At 36.6% G+C, this 20,595-nt stretch overlaps 1 protein-coding gene across 2 annotated transcripts in view; it reads right to left on the bottom strand.

Annotated features, from left to right (window-relative positions):
- Window positions 1-17,812: 17,812 nt before the first annotated feature.
- MYOZ2 (myozenin 2) overlaps window positions 17,813-20,595 on the bottom strand; it is a 34,850-nt gene continuing 32,067 nt past the window's right edge. For both annotated transcript variants that reach the window (XM_082389695.1, XM_082389696.1), the window contains one exon: window positions 17,813-18,241. In XM_082389695.1, the coding sequence (XP_082245821.1) occupies window positions 18,007-18,241 (235 nt within the window). In that variant the 3' untranslated portion in view covers window positions 17,813-18,006. The remainder of the gene's footprint in view (window positions 18,242-20,595) is intronic.

Here is a 20,595-nt window from a genome sequence, read left to right as displayed (position 1 = left end):
CGATCAACAGGTCCTGGGAGCCCCGCCCCAATCCCCGCCTCGCCCCCGCCCCGCCTCCTCGGAGCGGGCCCCGCCTTCTTACTCAACGAGCTGGCTCCGCCCCCGCACGCGATTTCCCGGCTTTCCGGACCTGCCGAACTGTGTTCCCGCGGGGGTTCGTTGGGGCGCGCGATCCAGTTGACTTACTCGGAGGCGCAAGATCCCGCGAGAGCAGGAGCTTGACCATTTTTCTTAAGGCGGGAGCAGAGCGCTGTGGCTTAGCTGTTGGAGAAAGGTGGCTGCAGGTTGGTCTGTGTGGTGTAGAGGGAAGGAAGGGATAGCTCCTCAGGTGGAGGTGGTTATTGATACTCTTGGTCGTTTGTTTATTCAGTATTTTCTAAGTTCAGGGACGCGAATCCACCAAGGACTGGGCTTTAAGTTAGGAGTTGTTACCTCAGAGAAAACAACCTGTACTGCCTGGCTTCGAAACCCTTGCGAATACGCAGTTCTCTTTAGCATCTGTTTGCAGTTAAATGACTTCCATTGGTATGAATGTATATCCCCCAGCTGGTTGTTTCGTGACTATTAATAAAATGAAAGCCTTAATAAACACGTTGACCCGGTTAGTGGTTAATTGTGGTGAGAAAAATGTGGCTGCCTCCTTAACTGTGCTTTCAACAGGTTTTAAGTTGCAAGCTAATGCTTCGGAAATGGGCTAAACTTTGTTTTGGAATAACTTGTTTCTTAGGAACAGTAGCAAATGAAAAACCCACTGTCTACAGATCCTTCAATAAGTAGTAAGGTTTTGGAACTCATTTCAAAGCTGTTGCAGGTACAACATAGAGATTATAAAAACTGATTAAACTCGTAGGTAACTCTAAACGTTTATTTGAAGAAACAGAACGAAGAAACGTTTTAGGTCGGTATAAGCGAAGAGTACCTGGGACTGAATCAATGAGAATTTATTGAACATTTAATGTTCCCTTCACTGAATTGAGCACTGAAGAAAATACAATGAAATTTCAGACATGGTTCTTGCCTTCAGGAAATTTAAAACGTTTGGAGAATGAGGGAAAAAATACTCTACATTTAAAAAATAACACCATTAATTCTACCCATGGTTTCCTTAGTGCCACTTTCTCCTGGTTCTGCAACTACCTCTTTGATGCACTTTAAATATTTTTCTTCTTATGTGTGCCCTCTGTGTTTCCAAACTATCCATTTTCTTTTGTTGTTAGTCCTCTTGTCTCCTTGAGCAATCTCTTCCCCATGATGGACTTGCCTACTAAGTATCCTGGGCACCATGGACTCCCAAATGTATATCTTCAGGTTAGACACTTTTAAGCAACAGTATCTTCGTTTGGATTTCATATAGGTACTTAACTATGTCCCAAATTGACGTGGGCATCTTTACCATTCCCTATTCTTAGTGCCATATCTCTTCCCACCCATCTGGAACCAGCCTGCTTTCATTCCCTATTTCAGATAATAGCACCCAGTTGCCCAAGTCAAGAATCCATGGGTACCCCTATATTACATTTCCTTCATTTCCTCTATCCTAATATCAAATTCTATTGACTCATCTCCTTAAGGATCTCTCAAATCCACCTCTCTTTTTAATCTCCATTCTCACTGTCTTAATCCATCAAGTAATCATCTCTCCTAACTCATCTCCCTTGACTATTGCAATAGCGTCTAGTTATTTCCCACTCCAGTCCAACCTCCAGCCTATTAATAGTTTTTCTAACATGAAAATATAATCGTGATATTCCTCACCAAGATTTTTTCAGGTGCCCCCATCCTCTTCATGATCTGGCCCCAGACTGTTAATCTCATCTACCATTCTTGCCCGTTTACTCCACACTAGCTATACTGAACTCCTTGCACTTCTTTGATTCTACTAGGTTCTCTCAAGATCCTTTAGGTCTCAGTTGAGTACTTATTTCTTCCCTGGAACCTTTCATAACTTCCTGAGACAGACTTGCCCTTCTTTCACCATTTCTGGACTTATTCATATTATAACAATGGTACTATATTTCTTTGCAAATGTAACTGACAGAGCACTCTTGAAAAATAATTTGGGCTGTGGATAATGAAGACTCATACTATCTCCCTTCCTCATTTCGAGATTATAGAAAAATGCCCTTCAGTTCACCTTGCTCAAGAATTTGACTAAAGGCTTCCCTGGTGGCACAGTGGTTAAAAATCCACCTGCCAATGCAGGGGACACAGGTTCGATCCCTGGTCCAGGAAGATCCCACATGCCGCAGAGCAACTAAGCCCGTGAGCCACAACTACTGAGCCTGTGCTCTAGAGCCCGCGAGCCACAACTACTGAGCCCACGTGCTGCAGCTACTGAAGCCCGCGCACCTAGAGCCCGTGCTCCGCAGCAAGAGAAGCCGCCACGGTGGGAAGCCTGTGCACCGCAACAAAGAGTAGCCCCCGCTCCCCGCAACTAGAGAAAGCCCGCGCACAGTAACGAAGACCCAACACAGCCAAAAATTAATTAATTTAAAAAAATTTTTGACTAAACCCTGACTGTACACTTTTTTAATCGTGTAATTTCAAACTTTCTACCAGTTCTTGGCATATCTAAGTACTGAGTTTTAAATGATAGACTTATAATAGGTCACAAGTTAAGCATCAAGAGGGCAGCCTGAAGCAAACAGATGGAAAAAAGGAAAATTGACAGTGCACCGCATTTTAGGGCAGGAGTTGCTCCTAGAAAACTTTGTAGTTAGAAATGTCACAACATAGGTTTTAAATGTATTGCCTCTGAGAATTACTGTTTGTCCTTGGGGGATATGTGTGTATGTTTGATTCAATAGTTATTTATTGGGTGGAACCAAATTAATAAAGAAAAATGTCTGCACCTCACACTGGCTTGAGATCATGAAAGGGAGTAGAGTTGGAATGCCAAAGATCATCTTACACTGTTTGAATGAGGCCTACCCAGAGATTACATCATCAGCACCACCATACTTACACGCCTCTTAACTATTATTCTGGAGTGATTATAACTCAGACTTTGGGAGATGTACCATCTTGAGGATATATTCACCCAATCACTGATAAGTGGTAAGATAGCAATATTCTATCCTGAGGAGCTGCGATCCAGTAGTTCCAGGAGGTAATCAACATCTAAAGGCGTGGCAAAGCATGAATCAGCTGGGTGAGGTAAAGTGAAATACAGTATAGAGAAATAGCTGAATGGCTCCCTCAGGATTGGATACGAGGCAGACTCCTTTTTTCCTAAATGCATCAAGGAAATATTGACAAGTGTTATTTTCTTAGTAAGCTTCTAGAGAGCAGGGACCATATTTTTTCATTGTTGTATTTCCAGGCGATGCTTAACAAATGTGTTCAGCGGATAGAGTGAAAAACTGGAAGTTTTGTTGATTTTTTAGAGAATAGAGACATCTATGTGGACGAAAATTGTTGGGGAAAGCTTCTGTGGGAGATATGAGCTTCAGCTTGGAAGGTTCATAGGTAGGCATATTTGAAGGCACTGAGGAGGAAACATGACTACTTCAAGAGCAAAGTTTTAGAAACAGGAATGAACAAGGCCAATGCAGGGCTATAATAGGAAGCCTTTTATAAGTTCTTGAACAGGTTGTTTAGTTTGGAATTAGATACAGAGGATTTGTAGAGGAAATTGTAGTTAGGCAAGAAGATGAGCTAAGCCAGTGCAATTCCAGAGAAATCTTCAGTCTGTGACTTGATGATGAGGCCAACCAGAAAAATCTAGTTACAGTCGACCACTTCGTCCTTGACTCACCTCCCAGTTTTTGGAACACCATCCTCTTTCATGGCTTTCCTCCAACCTCTTCGGTTGCTCCTTTTCATACTGTTTTTCTCTTACACTTTCCAGTCTACTTTTATCTTCTAAATGAAGATAAATAATGTTCCACAGTGCCTGGTCCTGAGATCTCATTTATCCTCATGGTTTTAAATCTATTTCCCACACAGGAGCCAAAGTAGCCTATTGTAAATGTCAATGTGTTACTCCCCAACTTAAAATTGTTCAATGGCTTACTATTTACATAAAATAAAATCCAAATTCTTGCCAAGGCCTGCAGACCCCTGAATGATCTAATGATCTATCCTTACTTCCCTAACAGCATCTCATGCTATTCAAGGATTTTACATTCTTTATTCCCTTTGCCTAGAACAGTGGTTCTCAACTGGGGATGATTTTTTTCTCCCAGGGGACATTCGGCAAAGGCCAGTACATTTCTGGCGGTCACAGTTAGGATGGGGAAGGGGTGCCACTACTGGTATCCAGTTGGTTGAGGCCAGTGATGCTGCTAAACATCACACAATGGACAAGACAGTCCTCCACAACAAAGAATTGTATGGTCCAAAATGTCAATAGTGCCAAGGTTGAGAAACCCTGACCTACAGCACCTTCCCCTGAGTCTCCAAGTGGCTGACTCCTTTTCATCCTCTATACTTTAGTTTTAACTTCATCTTCTTGTAAAAGTCATCCTTGACCTAGAACTCCCTGCTTATCTCTATCACAGTGTTCTGTTTATTCATCTCATACCATTTTTCACAACCTGTGATTATTTAGCTTATTTATTTGCTTATTTGTTTATTGTCTTCCTCACTATCTAGGAAGAAGATCCCATGAAAGACCTCTCTCTTGATCATCATTCTTTCTGTAAAGTCTAATACAGTGGCACAGAGTAGGCATCAGTAAAGAGTTGTTCGACACCTGAATCTGTATCTACAATAAGTCACTGAATGGAAACTTAACAATAAGGCTTTCTTTTCTTCTTTTTCTTTTTTTCTGTAAAATTAAAATATACAGTTACCAAGAGTGAAGACACCTGGAAAGAAGTTGTCGTCACTAGGAGTGTCTTCTGGAAGGCTGCTGGTCTGCGGTCAGTATTCAGATGTGTTCCATGAATAGCCTTCCTTCCTAAGTAGCTTCTCACAATCAGAACCAGAAGTAGAGTCATATTATGGCCAAATTAACTAATGTCTGTGAGATGATAAAAATCTGGAAGGAAAAAAATAAGGGAGAATAGAACCAAAAATGAGGTAAAATTATATTTTTGATCAAGTAATCTCTAAGTTTAGAAGACTTAATTTTTTAATATATGCACATCTTTAAAAAGCCCTTTCAAAGATGTATTTAGAAGTGCCTGGTTATTATACATTTCAGTTATTTCAATTAAGAAAATATGTATTGTGGACCTACATTGCTTTGTCTTTTCCTGCTTTTAGTAATCCACACCACTAAACCACAGGATGGGCACAACTCCATGTGGGGCATTTCACCATTTTCTGGCGCTGGTGGTTGGTATATGGGTGATTCATGCTAATCAGCATTCTTTCCCAGGAGTTTTCAAATTAAAGCTTACAGGAAAGATCGCTTTTTTTCGCCGATTGCAAAGCTATAAAACTGTGAGCTCAGAGGTTCTTGTGGCAATGTGCCTTGTCATTTATAGTATCTGGTCTGAAAGAATAAGGCAGATATGGAGAGAGAGTCCCTGAAGTTTCTCTGTCCTCTTATAAAATAGATAATTCAGGAATTGAGTGTTCTCTGGACTCCTCAAAGCTCTGCAGCATGACATGTTAAACATCAGAAGATCAAATTCAATATCCATGGCATCTTAGCCAGCTCTTCATTAGGCAAAACTTTACTGGCCTTACATCTCAACCTTTCTAAGCCTCTGATATACTAGAGTCAACATTAGCTAGTTAACCACAGTTAGTAGTTTAGCCAGTAACCTTAATTTTTGCTGACTTTTTGTCAGCTTAGGCAATTTCATTACCTTTGTTTGTTATTTCACTTTGAAATGTCCTAATTTTCTTATCTGTAAAATTGGGATGAGAAATAATGCTTATATATGATGTCTTTTGATGATGCCCCAGATATAAGCAACTGTAAAGTCTTATACTGTGTTATTATGGCCATTAGTGTTATTATGATTATAATACTGCTGTCATCAATGATAATGTGATGCTATAAGAACCTATGTATTGTTTTTCTTGCCGTAATATGTATTTTATTACAATCTCGAAGATGCAGGAGGCTTTAGATTCCATCTGTCCAGCCTCCCACTCCCTAAAGGATCATCCCTGCTGGTGGTTGTCCAAAATCTGTTCAAATATGGTGGCAGTGATAGAAAACCTGATGCTTTGTGGGGCATCCTGTTCCTTTTTAAGACTTCTTGAACTATTAAGAAATTTTCATCACAGTGAGTTGAACTTCACCTCCTAGTAATTTCTACACACTGGTCTTATTTTCTGTCCTTTATAGCAACAGAAATCTATATTCTCTTTTCCATAAGATGCTACTGAACTTTGAAAACATCTTTTGTGTTTTCAAGCTAAAAGTACTCAGTTCTCTAAACAATTTTTTGAAGGCCTAGTAAATATTAAACTAATCCACTCATTCATTCATTCATTATACTTCACCTTATCCTACAAAGATTTAAAGTAAATTCTAAAAAATAAAATAAAATGAATTCTAGTATATAACATAAAACAATGGTCAAATGTAAATAAGAAAAAGAATCAGAGCTATGGGAAATTAAAATACAAGTAGAATGTAAAGAATGAGAACTAAAGATAAATATGCATGAGCCTATGGCTTAAATTTATTTGGCTCTGATCTAAAATCAAAAGTGAAAAAGATATTAAGTTATCAGTAACAGGAAGACATTTTTCTGTCATCGTCTAAGAAGCTTTTTCCTCTACGTGGGCCTTGATCTAAGGAGGCTCTTACCTATGTTCACTGACAGTGGACTCATCAACATGTCCCTGGAAAATGCAGTAACAGTCTTCATAATCCATGAAACTGAATTCAGGATTCACTTTTGGTGTCAACTTCTGAAAAAATGTGGTGCCCAAAAATAAAAACGGGTTTTTGCAATTAGCTTGATTATGGTTTGGGGAAATTATTTCCTTTTTTGGTTCAGACACTGTTTTTATCAGGACAGTTTAAGTAAGATTGTTTTAACCTATTTTGTAACTATGTCACTTTGTTAGCCAATATAAGTTTATGTTCAAAATACTAAATTTTTCGTTCCATTATTTTGTTTTTATGAATTGGCATTAAGCCAAGTTTCACAAATTTTAATGCCATTAGTTTTTTTGGACACAAATGCTTATATTGCCTCAGAACACAAGCATCTTCATCATCTGTTTCGTTCATTTCTTTAAAACATCCTATTAGGTTTTGAAGTTTTAGCCCATATTTCTTAAAATTCACTATGCTTCCTCAGTTTTTATATTGCCAGAATTAATGATATCTTCTTTGTCTGCAGCTAAATCATTGAGGAAAATGTTGATGAAGGCTGGATTCCTGACATTCAGCTCCAGCTGTAGCCCACGTTAACCCTCATGGCAGCATTAAAATTGTTTAGAAAGCCAAGTAGAGACCGTGTTTAAGAGCAACATGGTATCATAAAAGAGCATGGCCTTTAGACTTGGACAGACCTATGTTCAAATCCTGACTTTACCATTTATTGTTTGTGTGACCTTGAGCAGTTATTAGCTACTCTAAAACCCAGTTTCCTCATCTGTACATAGCAAGGTGTCCTAGCTAATCCCTAACTGGGTTGCTGTTGACAGGATTAGTAGGATTGCCACCCCTGTGGGCATTTATTTGCATGTTTTTTTTTCTAGCAACATTTCGTAATCTGAGAGAAAGAATGAAAGAAACAGATAGTGGAATTGCTTATGTTCAGAAGCAGCATAATATGATAGAAAGAATGGATGGAGAGTTATGGAACTCTTTTGCTCTCAAAGAGCTGAGCCTGTGGGAGGTCAGCTCACCTCTTTTAACCTCTTAGTCCGTAAAGGAAGAGATTGAGCCACGTGGTTCTAAACGCTGAAGATGTGAAATGGGGCCTTTTCCCAGTTGTTACTTAATTCCAAAATACGCCAGGAACTAAGTGTTTTATGGAAATTACATTATTTAACTTTCCTAACAACCATAAAATATTAATATTTAGATATTATTAATATCCTTATGTTAGAGACTGTGAAAGTGGGGTACCTAGTACAGTGTCTGGCATATAGGAGGCACTCAATAAGCAAACTGAATGACTAAGTAAAGGAACTTATCAGTTAAGTATGACGTCTGGTTACAGCCATGGAAATACAGTAGAGTAAGTAGGAATGAGGAAGGCAATATGTGCCATACTAACAGATCCAGAATTAAAGGCCGAAAACATCTAGGTTTTGATTGAAAGCCTAGAATTCACTAGGATATTTGTCCATTAGTATAATTTCTCTTTAATTTTTTTTTGAAAACATGTTTTATTTATACAATTCTTTAGAATCTTAGAGATAAAGAGGATCTGAGAGATTAGTTTGCTAAAATCCCTCACTGTACAGATGATAACACTTAAGCTCAAGGAGGTAAAGTTACCTAGGCTCATGCTAGACACTGATAGAAGCAGGGCTAAAATTCAGTTCCTAGTCACAGAATTTTCCTGGTGTGAAATATTTTCCCTGAAATATTCTGAAAGTTTCATAGGAGGTAGTACTCTTTTGCTTCTTAAAGTGCAATCAGATTTCTTCTATATTCAAATACTGGTGATAAACATACTTGACACCTTTGTGCCCTTCTGAAAGACAGGGGAAGGGGAACATAAGGAAGAAGTCAAGAGCACTTCACAGGAAGAAATTTTCTTTTTCTCAATTGTGATATCTGTGGTAGTACTGTGACTTTATGAAAAACACTGTGACGTTTGGAAATTTACCAAACTTACTTTCCTACCTCTTGGGACTCTGACAGATCTAAGACTGTGACATGTGTGTGCGTGCACACACACACACAACTATATATCTTTGACTTGTTTTTGAGGTAGTTCTTCAAGAATACAATAGTAAAATAACACCATATCTTTTGCTCATAGCGTATTGGCTAAAGTCATGAACCCAAAGGAAGTTGCCCTGGAGAGCAATTTTCTTTGTAAAGATGACAAAAATATTCAGGGCACCAGTGTTTTCAAGTTGAACTTCCTTGTTGAAATTCACTTCACAGTCAAAGGAAAAAAAGATTTACTTTTTAATACAGTAATAAAATTGTTGGAAAATATTCAGTGATAGAAATAATTCAAAGAAGTATAGGTAAAGGCAGAGATTTTAGAGTATTTAATTTCTTTATTTCTTAACTGTTAGTGCTCTTGAGTTTTTTAGTCTCTTATCTGTAAAACAAGCCCTCAAACTGAAATTGTGCTGGAGGAAAAAAACTAACTAATTCTTGGCAAGTAGTATCCCTGGAATGTGTGTTAATGCCGTTTTGTACATTTTTAAATCAAGGTTTTCTGATTAAACTTTTCTACAAGTTTTGTTCTGCTACTGTTTCACATTCTTTTAATTCTGAATAACTTTCTTATCAAATTAGTTATAATAGTTTTGATGTGATGGAGAAAATCTATTTCACTTGCTAATAACAGTGCTGACATTTAAATTTTAAACAGCATTTAGCAGTAGGTACAAGAGTAACTTTCAAACATTTTAGACTGCAACCTAGAATAAGCAATATATTTTACATTGTGATCCAGTTTGCATGAACTGCATATAAAGCAAAATCAGTAGTTTCCTGAAATAATACTATTTCTGTGAGTGATATGCTCTGATGTTTTCTTTTCCTTTATTCTATTCTGTTTCATTTGAAAAGCTGCTGATCATAACCATCTAAGTTAATTTTTACGCCACCTAACTGAACACAACTCTAGCTTGAAAGACATCGACCAAGAGGTTTCTGGTGGAAGGAGCAATGTTTACTATTTTTTTTTTTAATACAGTATGGAAATTTACTCCCAGTTAGAAAAGAATATTCATTTTGGTTTGATATTGTCACATTAAAATTTTTTACTGATCAAAGTAAAACTTCTTGATGTTGTAAAAAAAAAAAAAAAAAAGCCTTTAGTCTCTGGTTCCACATTTTATTAACATTACCCCAATTCAGAGTTTTATTTCTCTGTGGCTAATAAATAAGGTATACAAATTATATAAGGCTATATTTATATAGATATAGATAAATATGAAATCATGTACAGTATGTTATGTCACCAGAAGATGTGTGGATTGTGCCCATCATCTGGATGATTGTGTTCTCCACTGAGATAGGAGAGAGAATAAGTTAGTGGGAGGAATGTTAGTTCAGAAGCAGGACTCTTGGGTTCTAATTTTAGACATGCAATGTGAGACTGGGCCAGTTCCTTAACTTTTCTGATCTAAGTTTCTATTCTGTAAATGAGGGAATTGATCTAGAGTATTTCAAGATAGAGTCTAATTCTAAAGTGCTGTGATTCTAAGTAAATGGTTGTTTATTTAAACCAAAGAGAGTGTTTCGTTATGCTATTAACATAGTACTAGTGGGTTGTATTTGGTAAAATAATAACTTTTTTGCTTATTCCTATTATATCTAAAATATTAATATCCTTTTGGTATGCTAACAAGAGGACACTTAAGTAAACATCAGGGTATGGATTTGTATATAGTTTAGTACATAGTAATGCATAGTCTAATACATTCTGATAATTATGATCATTAACCATAATTAATACATTATACATATATACATCTAAAAACATGATAATTTTTCTGCATTGCTATGTGTCTTAGTCTGTTCAGGCTACTATAACAGAATACCATAGACTGGGTGGCTTATAGACAACAGAAATTTATTCCCCATATTTCTATAAGCTGAGAAGTCCAAGAGCAAGGCACTGACAGATTGGTGTCTGGTGAGAACCTGCTTCCTGATTCATATTTGGCTATGTTCTCTCTGTGTACTCACATGGGGAAAGGGGCAAGGGAGCTTTGTGGAGTCTATTTTACTAATCCCATTCATGAGGACTACGCCCTTATCACTTAATCACCTCCTAAAGGCCCCACCTCCTAATACTATCACATGGAGGTTAGGATTTCACCATATTGATTTTAGGGGGGCCATGCACATTGTCTATAGTATTATGATAAGTTTAATGTGTTTTTAATAGATTTTGATGAGTTTGTGAGGAAACTTATTGTAATTAACCATAAACTATATCCACATCTCTTTCTATGCATCAGAAGTAAAGAATGTTTTTTGAATAAATGTGGTCCATGTTTATGTTTGACTTTATGTTCCAAAATAGTGGCTGAGCCTAGAGTGCTGTATGGCTCAGAAGACAGCCTTGCACAGGAGGCCTGGAACCTGAGGCAAATCAGTTGTGTTACAGAAACTTCATTAGCCCCAATTTTTCACACAGGTAGAAGTAAGGTAAAATAAATATTAGGAACTGAGTTTAAAATTAAGCTTAGAAAGTATTTCTGCTTTTTCAAGATAAGTTGGAAAAGAAGAAAAAGTTATTTCAGGTTGATTGTGTTTCGGTGAATTTTCCATTATGTTAGCATCAGCTCGTAGAGGAATCACCTCCTTTCCATGCTTATGACTACCAGATACCTAATTTCTTTAAGCAACATGGAAACCCATCAGAGAAGGGGACTTGGGGTGATTGTTTGGGGTGTTATTCATTGTGCTCTAGAGATGACTCTGCCAAAACATTAGGATTCCAGGGCAACACACTTCCTGATTTGAAATATTCCAAACAGGTATTTAAATGAAAAGCCATTTTAGTTCAAAAAAAAAAAAAAGAAGGATTATGTAGCCATCTGTTCATAGGAACTCCTTTCTGATTGTATAATGTATTTTCTAAAAAGGTAGTGTACACTGATCAAGGAAAGTATCCACTATATCGATTTTTTTTAAATTCTCAAGTGACCTACAAAATATGTGAATGCTCACAAGAAATAGTACTATTTTAGCAAGATCCTAAAAGTCTCCCTTAATTGCAGTTTTGAGTCTGGAGAACAGAGCTGGCACAAGCTTATCCTAAAAAGTAGTCAGGCCACATTAGTGTTTCTGATTATGTATGTATTTAATATACTCATTGCGCCAACATATATTAGCTCCAAATCAGGGTCAAATATATTTATCCCAAAGCAGTTCCAGTGTAACCTCTAATCTAACTTCATTCTAAATGCCTTTGCTTTCTTACTGCGTGATAATTTTTTATTTTGTTAATAATAATAGCTAACATGTATCAAGCATTTACAATGTATTGGGTAATATAATGTATAATATATAATTTTTAAGATAGATACTAGTATTATCCCCATAACTAAGATACATTTAACAAACTTTTATTGTTCTTTACTATATACCAGGCACAGAGGATACAGTAGTTAATAAAAAAGCAAAGTCTCTACCCTCAGAGAACATTCATTCGAGTGGGCGAGATAAATAATAAAGGAATAAAAACATACATTGTGTGTGGCCGCTACATCTTGTGGACCTTAATGTAGTTGTCTGAGGTCCCCAGTTCTACTCCCTCTGACCTCCATCACTGCATTCTTGCTGAGCCTGCCTTCCACAGTCTGCTCCCAGCCAGTGAGGGACCATGACATTGACCCTAAGGCAGACTTGTTTCTGGGAAACACCGGACCTCTCCTACAGGTGACTTGGGCTCACAGATCCTCCAACAGCCTTGCTGAATCTTCCCTAGACTGCTGGGCAGTCTAGAACATATCCATGCAGTTCCATCTGAGGTCCCTTGGGTCTCTCCCAGCCTTTCTTTAACTCTCTCCCCGCCTTTCTTTGACTCTCTCCTCATTTTCTCTCATGTGGGCAATTTTCCTAATAAAATTTTTGCAGGTTTAACCCCATCTTGGCATCTGCTCCTCAGAGGACCCAGACTAACACATTATGTTAGGGAATAATAAGGGCTATAAAGGAAAAATAAAAGCACAATAAGGGGTTTTAAGTGTGCTCTCTTAAGTAAGGGTGGTCAGGGAAGGTCTTAGGCAGAAGTGGCCTTTGAAACACATAAATAGTTGGAGAAAACTTCCAGAGTGAAGTAAATTGCTTGAGATTATATTACTTATTTGTGGTAGATTAGCAGATAGCTGGCACATTTAAATACAACTGCTTTAATATGCAATTTATAAGTGCGTGTTGTTAAAGAAAATGTAATGAGAGTTATCTATTTTGGGTGACAATTCACATTAGACAATTGATACACATATAACAAAACTTCTTCAAAGGGGGTAAGGAAAAGGCTCTAGAAACCATAGGATATCACAGTTTTTTCCTTTCAGCCTGCTTCATTCTGGCCTTCCTTTTTTCCCCCTGTTCTTTTAGATTTATTTTGCTAGTGCTGCAGCTTCTATACCATTTCTTCAGTTAGTAATTGAATTTACCTTTTGTCCTTCTGACTCTTTCCAGTTCTGTTTCCTGAACTGTCACCATCTCCTACACTGCCTAAGTGGTCACTGAAATGTGCTTCAAAATATTACACAATCCAGAATAATAAGTACATTGTTTTTGAAACTGAATTGTAACCTCTTAGAAATAACTTTTTCCCCCCTCTTTGCCCATATGTACCCAATCTTCCTATTGAAATCACATTATATTGAGAAGTCAGAGAAAGTTTATATCCTGAGTTGAAATCTAGTTCTTTTATTTAAGGAATTCAAGTAGGGGCATACCCTTTTATTTATCTAACAGTACTTCAATGTGTAAGCCATTGAAATTCTTACACAATTTTACTTACTTTTTTCTTAGTTCTGAAAAGTTTAACTTTTATAAGCATTATAATTTTCTAAAAATCCTTTGATATATTTGTGAAGTGCTTTGATCAGTTAGTTTGGAATAGATTCCCCTTGCTTGTTCTTTTGGGAAAAGCCTGGCACTCTTCCACCTTTCATAGAAAGTGAACTGCCCTTCTTCCTACAGAATAGAGCATGTGGAGGTTGAAAGTATTTTTCATAAGAAAAGGGGCATTCAGAGCAATACTTTCCTAAGCTTAATAAAAAGCAGTTGTGGCTGGGAAACTGCAATGATGTCATGTAAGTTTTATCTTGCATAAGCAGCAGAGTGAGGAAATTCCAGAATTAATAAGTCGGCTGGTACAGCTGTGCCCTGAGTTGGAAAGTTCAGGATGTTCTTTTCACACTCACGACTGGACATTCTGCTCCACTTCAGCCTTTGTGAGCATAATTGGCTCCCTCCATTTCCACGCTGCTAAAACATTTATAAATTGGTCTACTTAGAAAATGTAAAATTTTAGGTGGATAAATGGTCATTTTGACTAAAAATTATTGTTCATATTTGCCTTGATTTTGTAATAACCGATAATTAGTTAAGTTATCTAGTCCTTTCAAATATTAAGAAATGGAAAATACCAGCCTTGAGAAATGATTGAAGGGAGTGGAGAGTTAAAAGCCAAGAATGAGGACTTCCCTGGTGGTCCAGTGGCTAAGACTCCTCACTCCCAGTGCAGGGGGGCCTGGATTTGATCTCTGATCAGGGAATTAGATCCCGCATGCCGCAACTAAAAGATCCCGCATGCTGCAACGAAGATCCGCGTACCACAACTAAGACCTGATTCAGCCAAATAAATACATAAATATTAAAAAAAAAAAAAAAAGCCAAGAATGATCTATTGCTGTAGTTGTTAATGTAGACCTAGTGTCATCCAGAAAACAATTGGCCAGCTGATCATCAAGAAATTAGCTAAATAAAATAGATAAAATTTTATGTCCCAGAAGTCAGTCTGTTGAACAGTATAATGGAAATTCTTCTAAAGTTTTGAAAAGTAGAAAACATTTCCATTTAAAGGAATGTTTTTGGAGTGTTATCACACTAGATGATTTCGTTCAGCCTTATGGTTATTAGTGTTGTGCATTTCTGTCCTCTTTATTTCCTCTTCTTTCCCCTTACAGGGGAAAGAAAAAAAAAAACTTTACATCGATCAGAAGTGTGCACAATGCTGAGCAGAAACAAGCAGGTTTAATCAGAGAATGATTTTGTGTTTCTCTAATTTCATAATTAAACATGCACATTGCTTCTTTGAAAGTCTGAAAGTTCAACTTTTTATGATTATGAGTGCCTGAATGACTTTAGAGGGTGACTCTAAAATTACTCAATTTATAGGTATATTTTCCCAAAATTAATATAATGGAGATTTTTTATTATTTGTCTAGACATAATAAAATAGTTTAAGGCTGAAATTATTCTGAAAGAGAAGTTATGAACCATGAGTTCTTAGAGCATATATTTTAGAGCCAGACTCACCTATTTATTCTACTTTGGAGCTAGAATTAAGCTAGTCACCTTAGTTCTCTGAGGCTCAATTTTCTTATATAAAATGGAGATTATAATACATTTCTCACAGGGTAATCATGAAAATAAAATAATACTTAAAATATAGGGAATTCCCTGGTGGTCCAGTGGTTAGGACTCGGTGCTTTCACTGTGGTGGCCTGGGTTCAATCCCTTTTTGGGGAATTAAGATCACACAAGCCGTGCGGCGCAGCCATAAAGTAAAATAAAATAAAATAATACACATTAAATAGCCTTTATAAACCAGTGAATATTGTGCTTGGCAATTAGTAGTCCATCGGCAAATATTATTTTCATTCATTTACTTTTTCTTTTAATTTTTTTTCTCCTTTATTTCATTTTTCATGTATACAAATGTGGGTGGAAAAAATGCCACAGTCTTTCTGCTGTTCTAAAAAGCCTATCATATTTCTTCAGACTTTGAAAGATTTAGCTGCTTTTTAGGTCAGTGGAAAACCCATTCAAAATTCCTTTCAAATTCTAATTGTGTAGCAACCAGATTGTGAAATCTGGCATTTCTAAAGGTGTCAGACAACTGAATTAGAATTAATAGACACTTCCAGGAAAGGAAGAAATATGATAGTAAGCAGAGGGCTATTCCATCATTTTCTAACCAATCTTAAAAAAAAAACCTTAAGATTCCCCCTTTTAAAATTCTCCTTTATGATGCAGAGAATACTGTTCTATAACATATTTAATTGCTGGCCCCTTTTTGGTGGTTGACAGAGTGGTGACACTGAGCATAGAGTTTAACTATTTGGAGATAGTTAAAATAATGCAATAAAATTTCAGTTTAATGAAAAATAGTAACATTTCAAATTGCTAATAAAGAACTAAAGCATTTCATCAAAATGCATAATAGAATATGACTAATTTTTTATTTATTAAAAGATTAAAATGAACAAAAAATGGCATGATGGGACCCTCATGTCTAGAGTTATCATAGATGCCAACATTGTTATTTTAAAACAGGTAAATACCAAAACATATATCTTTTTTTTAATATAACTTTATTTATTTATTTATTTTATTTATTTATTTTTGGCTGCATTGGGTCTTTGTTGCTGCATGCAGGCTTTCTCTAGTTGCGGTGAGTGGGGGCTACTCTTTGTTGTGGTACGCAGGCTCTAGAGTGCAGCCTCAGTATCTGTGGTGCACGGACTTAGTTGCTCCGCCACATGTGGGATCTTCCCAGACCAGGGATCAAACTCGTGTCCCCTGCATTGGCAGGCAGATTCTCAACCACTGCGCCACCAGGGAAGCCCAAGGTATCTTTTTTTGGGTTTTTTGTTTGTTTTTTTTATATTTGAATTTTATTTTTTTATACAGCAGGTTCTTATTAGTTATCAATTTTATACATATTGGTGTATACATGTCAATCCCAATCTCCCAGTTCATCCCACCAACACCACCCCTACCACCCCCTGCTTCCCCTGAAACTAAGATATCTTAAAGATATATTTTAGATTATACAAATTCTCTACAGTGATAATATACATAAGTAAGATACTGTTCCTTTCTAGGGACTGCATTTTTCATAAGCAAATTTGTAAAGACTAGAAGATGATCAAAACAACCACCAATTTCAACATTACATACAGATCCTTTTGTAAATATGCGATGTTGCTACATGGCATTTTCATTACTCTCTTATACACTTGCCTTCTTCCAATCTCCTAAACTTAATGTGGTAGATAGTTTTCTATGGATGAGACATTTCTTCTCTGGTATAAACGTCTATCACAGAACTTTTAACTGAATTGAAATGGGAAGAATTGATATTTATGTCTTACCAGTTCCATGGCATATATTTCTTCAACCATATTGTAAGATATATCTATAACTTTATATTAGTTTGAGTCTTTTATACAAATATATTATTATATTTCATGATAGATGTGTGCTATATTACTTTCAAATGCTTTCGTGTTCTTCCATTTCTTGTTTTTATTTGTGTTTTATGGCATATACTCCCTAGTGCTTAAGGATTTGAGCAAAATTTAAAGTTTCAGCAAAGAAAGCTGCCAATTCAAATTACACACTCTCTTTGTCCCCCTGTCGTATACATATATTTATTTATATGTATATTAGCATGTATTTTGTTATTACTCTTCTAAAAATGCATACATAAAGTTGAACCTAATCAACACACAACATTGTGGAACTTGAATTCCAAGTATACCTTGATCATGAAAACTGCAATAGTATGACGTTCTTTGAGTCATTGTCTCTCAGTCTCCTTGACTTAATACTAAACAAAAATAATAACCCAATTGAACTCTGGCAAATGCCATCTGGAACAATTACCTAATGATTCAAAGCACATTGAAAAATACAAAATACTTTAGAAATTCTGAGAATGACTAATGAAAAGACTTCATCTAGACAAGTTATTTTATCATGGAAGCTTGTCAGAAAAGAAGAACCCAGCCCTTCTCTCCATCAATAATATTTGTATATCAACTTCCATAGCTTTCATCCCTTAAATAAAACTCTGAATTAATCTAAATATCTTGCACTATATTTTGATTCTAGATCCATTTGAAAAACTTATTCAGTAATAGCTTATATTGAAGGCAACAAAGATGAAACCCTTTGTTGTCAGTAACTTTTCTGGACTTTCTCAGTTAAAAGGCTGGATTGCTTAGACCAGGTGAAAACAAGATTATGAATAAAGACAAGTGACTTAAAAGGTTTTAAAATAAGATTTTTAATTATTTATTAGATTTTGATCTGAGATTGAAATTAAATGTCATAAAAGGAAAATTGCTAAATTGCTATTAAATAATTGCTACTAATGAAGAGTGTAAGTGGCTTTGCAAGTAAGTAGAATAATAAAACAGCAACATTCACGTTCACAGGTTTTTGTGTCACATACAACTTTCTTTTCATAGGTCTTCTGATTCCGGTATGGTGGTATCCTCTGTAGGTTCAGTTGTTACCACTATAGGAATATTCTCAGATATCCATCCCTTAGGAGTCCTATTAAAGGACCGTCTTCCAGAAAGAGGACTGGCAAAGGCCATGAACCTGGGATCTGTTAGAAATAATAGGTCAAAATCTGGAACCTTAAATTTAACCATTTTTGATGCTCTTTCAAAACCTCCAAATGGGGTGGCAACTCTGTGAGAAATGGAAAGAAAAAGAATAAATTAATTAATATTCAAATTTATTTGCCAGAAAATAGAAAACAATTTAATGCATGGTCTTATGGGCATGTTGTTGTGTTATATTCTTAGTAGGGTTTCAGTTTTTGACCTCTGAAGCAAGCATTTCCATTCAAGGACCATGCCTTTATGATAAAACGGATATTTGATAATAAATTGGTGTAAAGTCCTTATGTACATACTCTTAGTTTTGGACTGAACTAATCTGTTCCCTGGACATCACAACATTTCTTGCCTTTGCGCCTTTGCTGACAATGTTATACTTGCTTAAGATATTTCCTCCGTGCCTCCTCTCCACCAGCCCTCACTCCCTTTCTTAACCAAATTCCTGTCACGTTGATTGTCTTATGTCAGTCATTTAGTGCTTATAATATGGTACTTTGTATTGTTAGCTTCTCTTTTTCAGAATACAATTTTGTTTGGGTCATCTCTGAATTTTAAACTCTTTGAGGGCAAGAGGTATATCTTTGCATCTTTCCACCTCTATCTCAGAAACCTCAGAATCCTTCTACTTGTCTGAATAAAGTCCACCTTCCTTACCTTGGCATCCAAGATCCCATGTAACATTCTAGCTTTGTTTGATTTAGCCATTAATTATTCATTCACTCAGTGCCAGGCACAGTTCTAAGTGCTGGGGGTATACCAGTGAACAATGTAGTCAGAGTCTAAGCTTTTATATTCTGGCGAAGGAGACAGGCAATTAAAAAACATAAACAGAGTCATACAGAGTGAAGTAAGTCAGAAAGAGAAAAACAAATACTGTATGCTAACACATATATATGGAATCTAAAAAAAAAAAAAGGTCATGAAGAACCTAGGGGCGGAACTGGAATAAAGATGCAGACGTAGAGAATGGACTTGAGGACACGGGGAGGGGGAAGGGTAAGCTGGGACAAAGTGAAAGAGTGGCATGGACATATATACACTACCAAATGTAAAATAGATAGCTAGTGGGAAGCAGCCACATAGCACAGGGAGATCAGCTCGGTGCTTTGCGACCACCTAGAGGGGTGGGATAGGGAGGGTGGGAGGGAGATGCAAGAGGGAGGAGATATGGGGATATATGTATATGTATAGCTGATTCACTTTGTTATAAAGCAGAAACTAACACACCATTGTAAAGCAATTATACTCCAATAAAGATGTTAAAAAAATAGAAATAAAAAAAAAAACAACAGTGGATTACAGATGAAAAAAAAAGTGTAAGTCAACTATACGTCAATAAAAAACTAATACATTTTAAAAAACATAAACATATAGACAAATATCCAATAATGACAAGAGCTATGAGAAGATTAAAATAGGATGATATAATAGGGCACAACTGAATGACCAGATAGGTAGAGAAGACATCTCTGAAGAGGTGACATTTAAACTGCCATCTGGAGGTCAGAAGTTAGCCATGGACCGTATGGCTGAAGCACTTCAGCATTTCAGGTAGAGGGAGTAGCTAATGCAAAGAATCTAAGGCAGAAATAATGTTGATTTTTTCAGGAAAAGAAAGAAGGCCTATGTTGATAGACAGGTGAGGGGGATGGCAGAAGGGAGAGAGGACAGAGAGGTAGATTGTGTGGAACTTTGTCCAAAAAGGAATATGGATTTCATTCTAAGTGTGAAAGGGAGCCATCATAAGGTGTTAAACAGGGGAGTGGTAAGTATAATCTGATTAAATTTTTATAAAGATCACTCTGGCAGCTGTTACTATCTGAACAATTATAGGTGGACAAGAATGGAAGAAGGGAAGATATTGTAGCAATTCAAGTGAGAAGTTATGGCAGCTTGGATTTTAGGTGTTTTCCTTGAAGAAGTGGGTGGTTTCAAGATGTGTTCTATGGGTAGAGTCAACAGGATTTGCTGACAAATTGGATAAAAATTGTGAGAGAAATGTAGAAATCAAGAATTACTCCTAGGTTTAGAGTTTCAGCAACTGGCAGATAGAAGACAAAGAGGAACAGGTTTGGTGTACGTGTGGAAAAAATTACTTTGACATCCCAATGGAAAGGTCCATGCTGGTTTTTCCCTATTCACTTTCGTATACTCTTTGTTCCAGTCAAACTGATACACTGCTTGCTCTTTTCCTTATGCTTTCCAACCTCATTGCCTTTACTTATATTCATTTTTCTCTGCCTGGAGTGCTCTGACCCTTACTACTACATTTCTAAATCCCCTTTAAGTTCTTTAAGTTCTAAGTATGTTATGTAAGTAATTTATATTTAAGTATTTACTAATTTAACTTTCTTATTGAAGCTTTCCCTGATCTTCCACAGCCAGAAATAAGCTCTTTCTCCCCTAAGTTTCCATGGACTCTAT

Source organism: Balaenoptera borealis, assembly GCF_965194805.1.
Source record: "Balaenoptera borealis genome assembly, chromosome: 4".
Taxonomy (NCBI): Eukaryota; Metazoa; Chordata; class Mammalia; order Artiodactyla; family Balaenopteridae; genus Balaenoptera; species Balaenoptera borealis.
The sequence above is the reverse complement of the archived record's forward strand: the minus strand, read 5'-3'. Positions and strand labels throughout refer to the sequence as shown.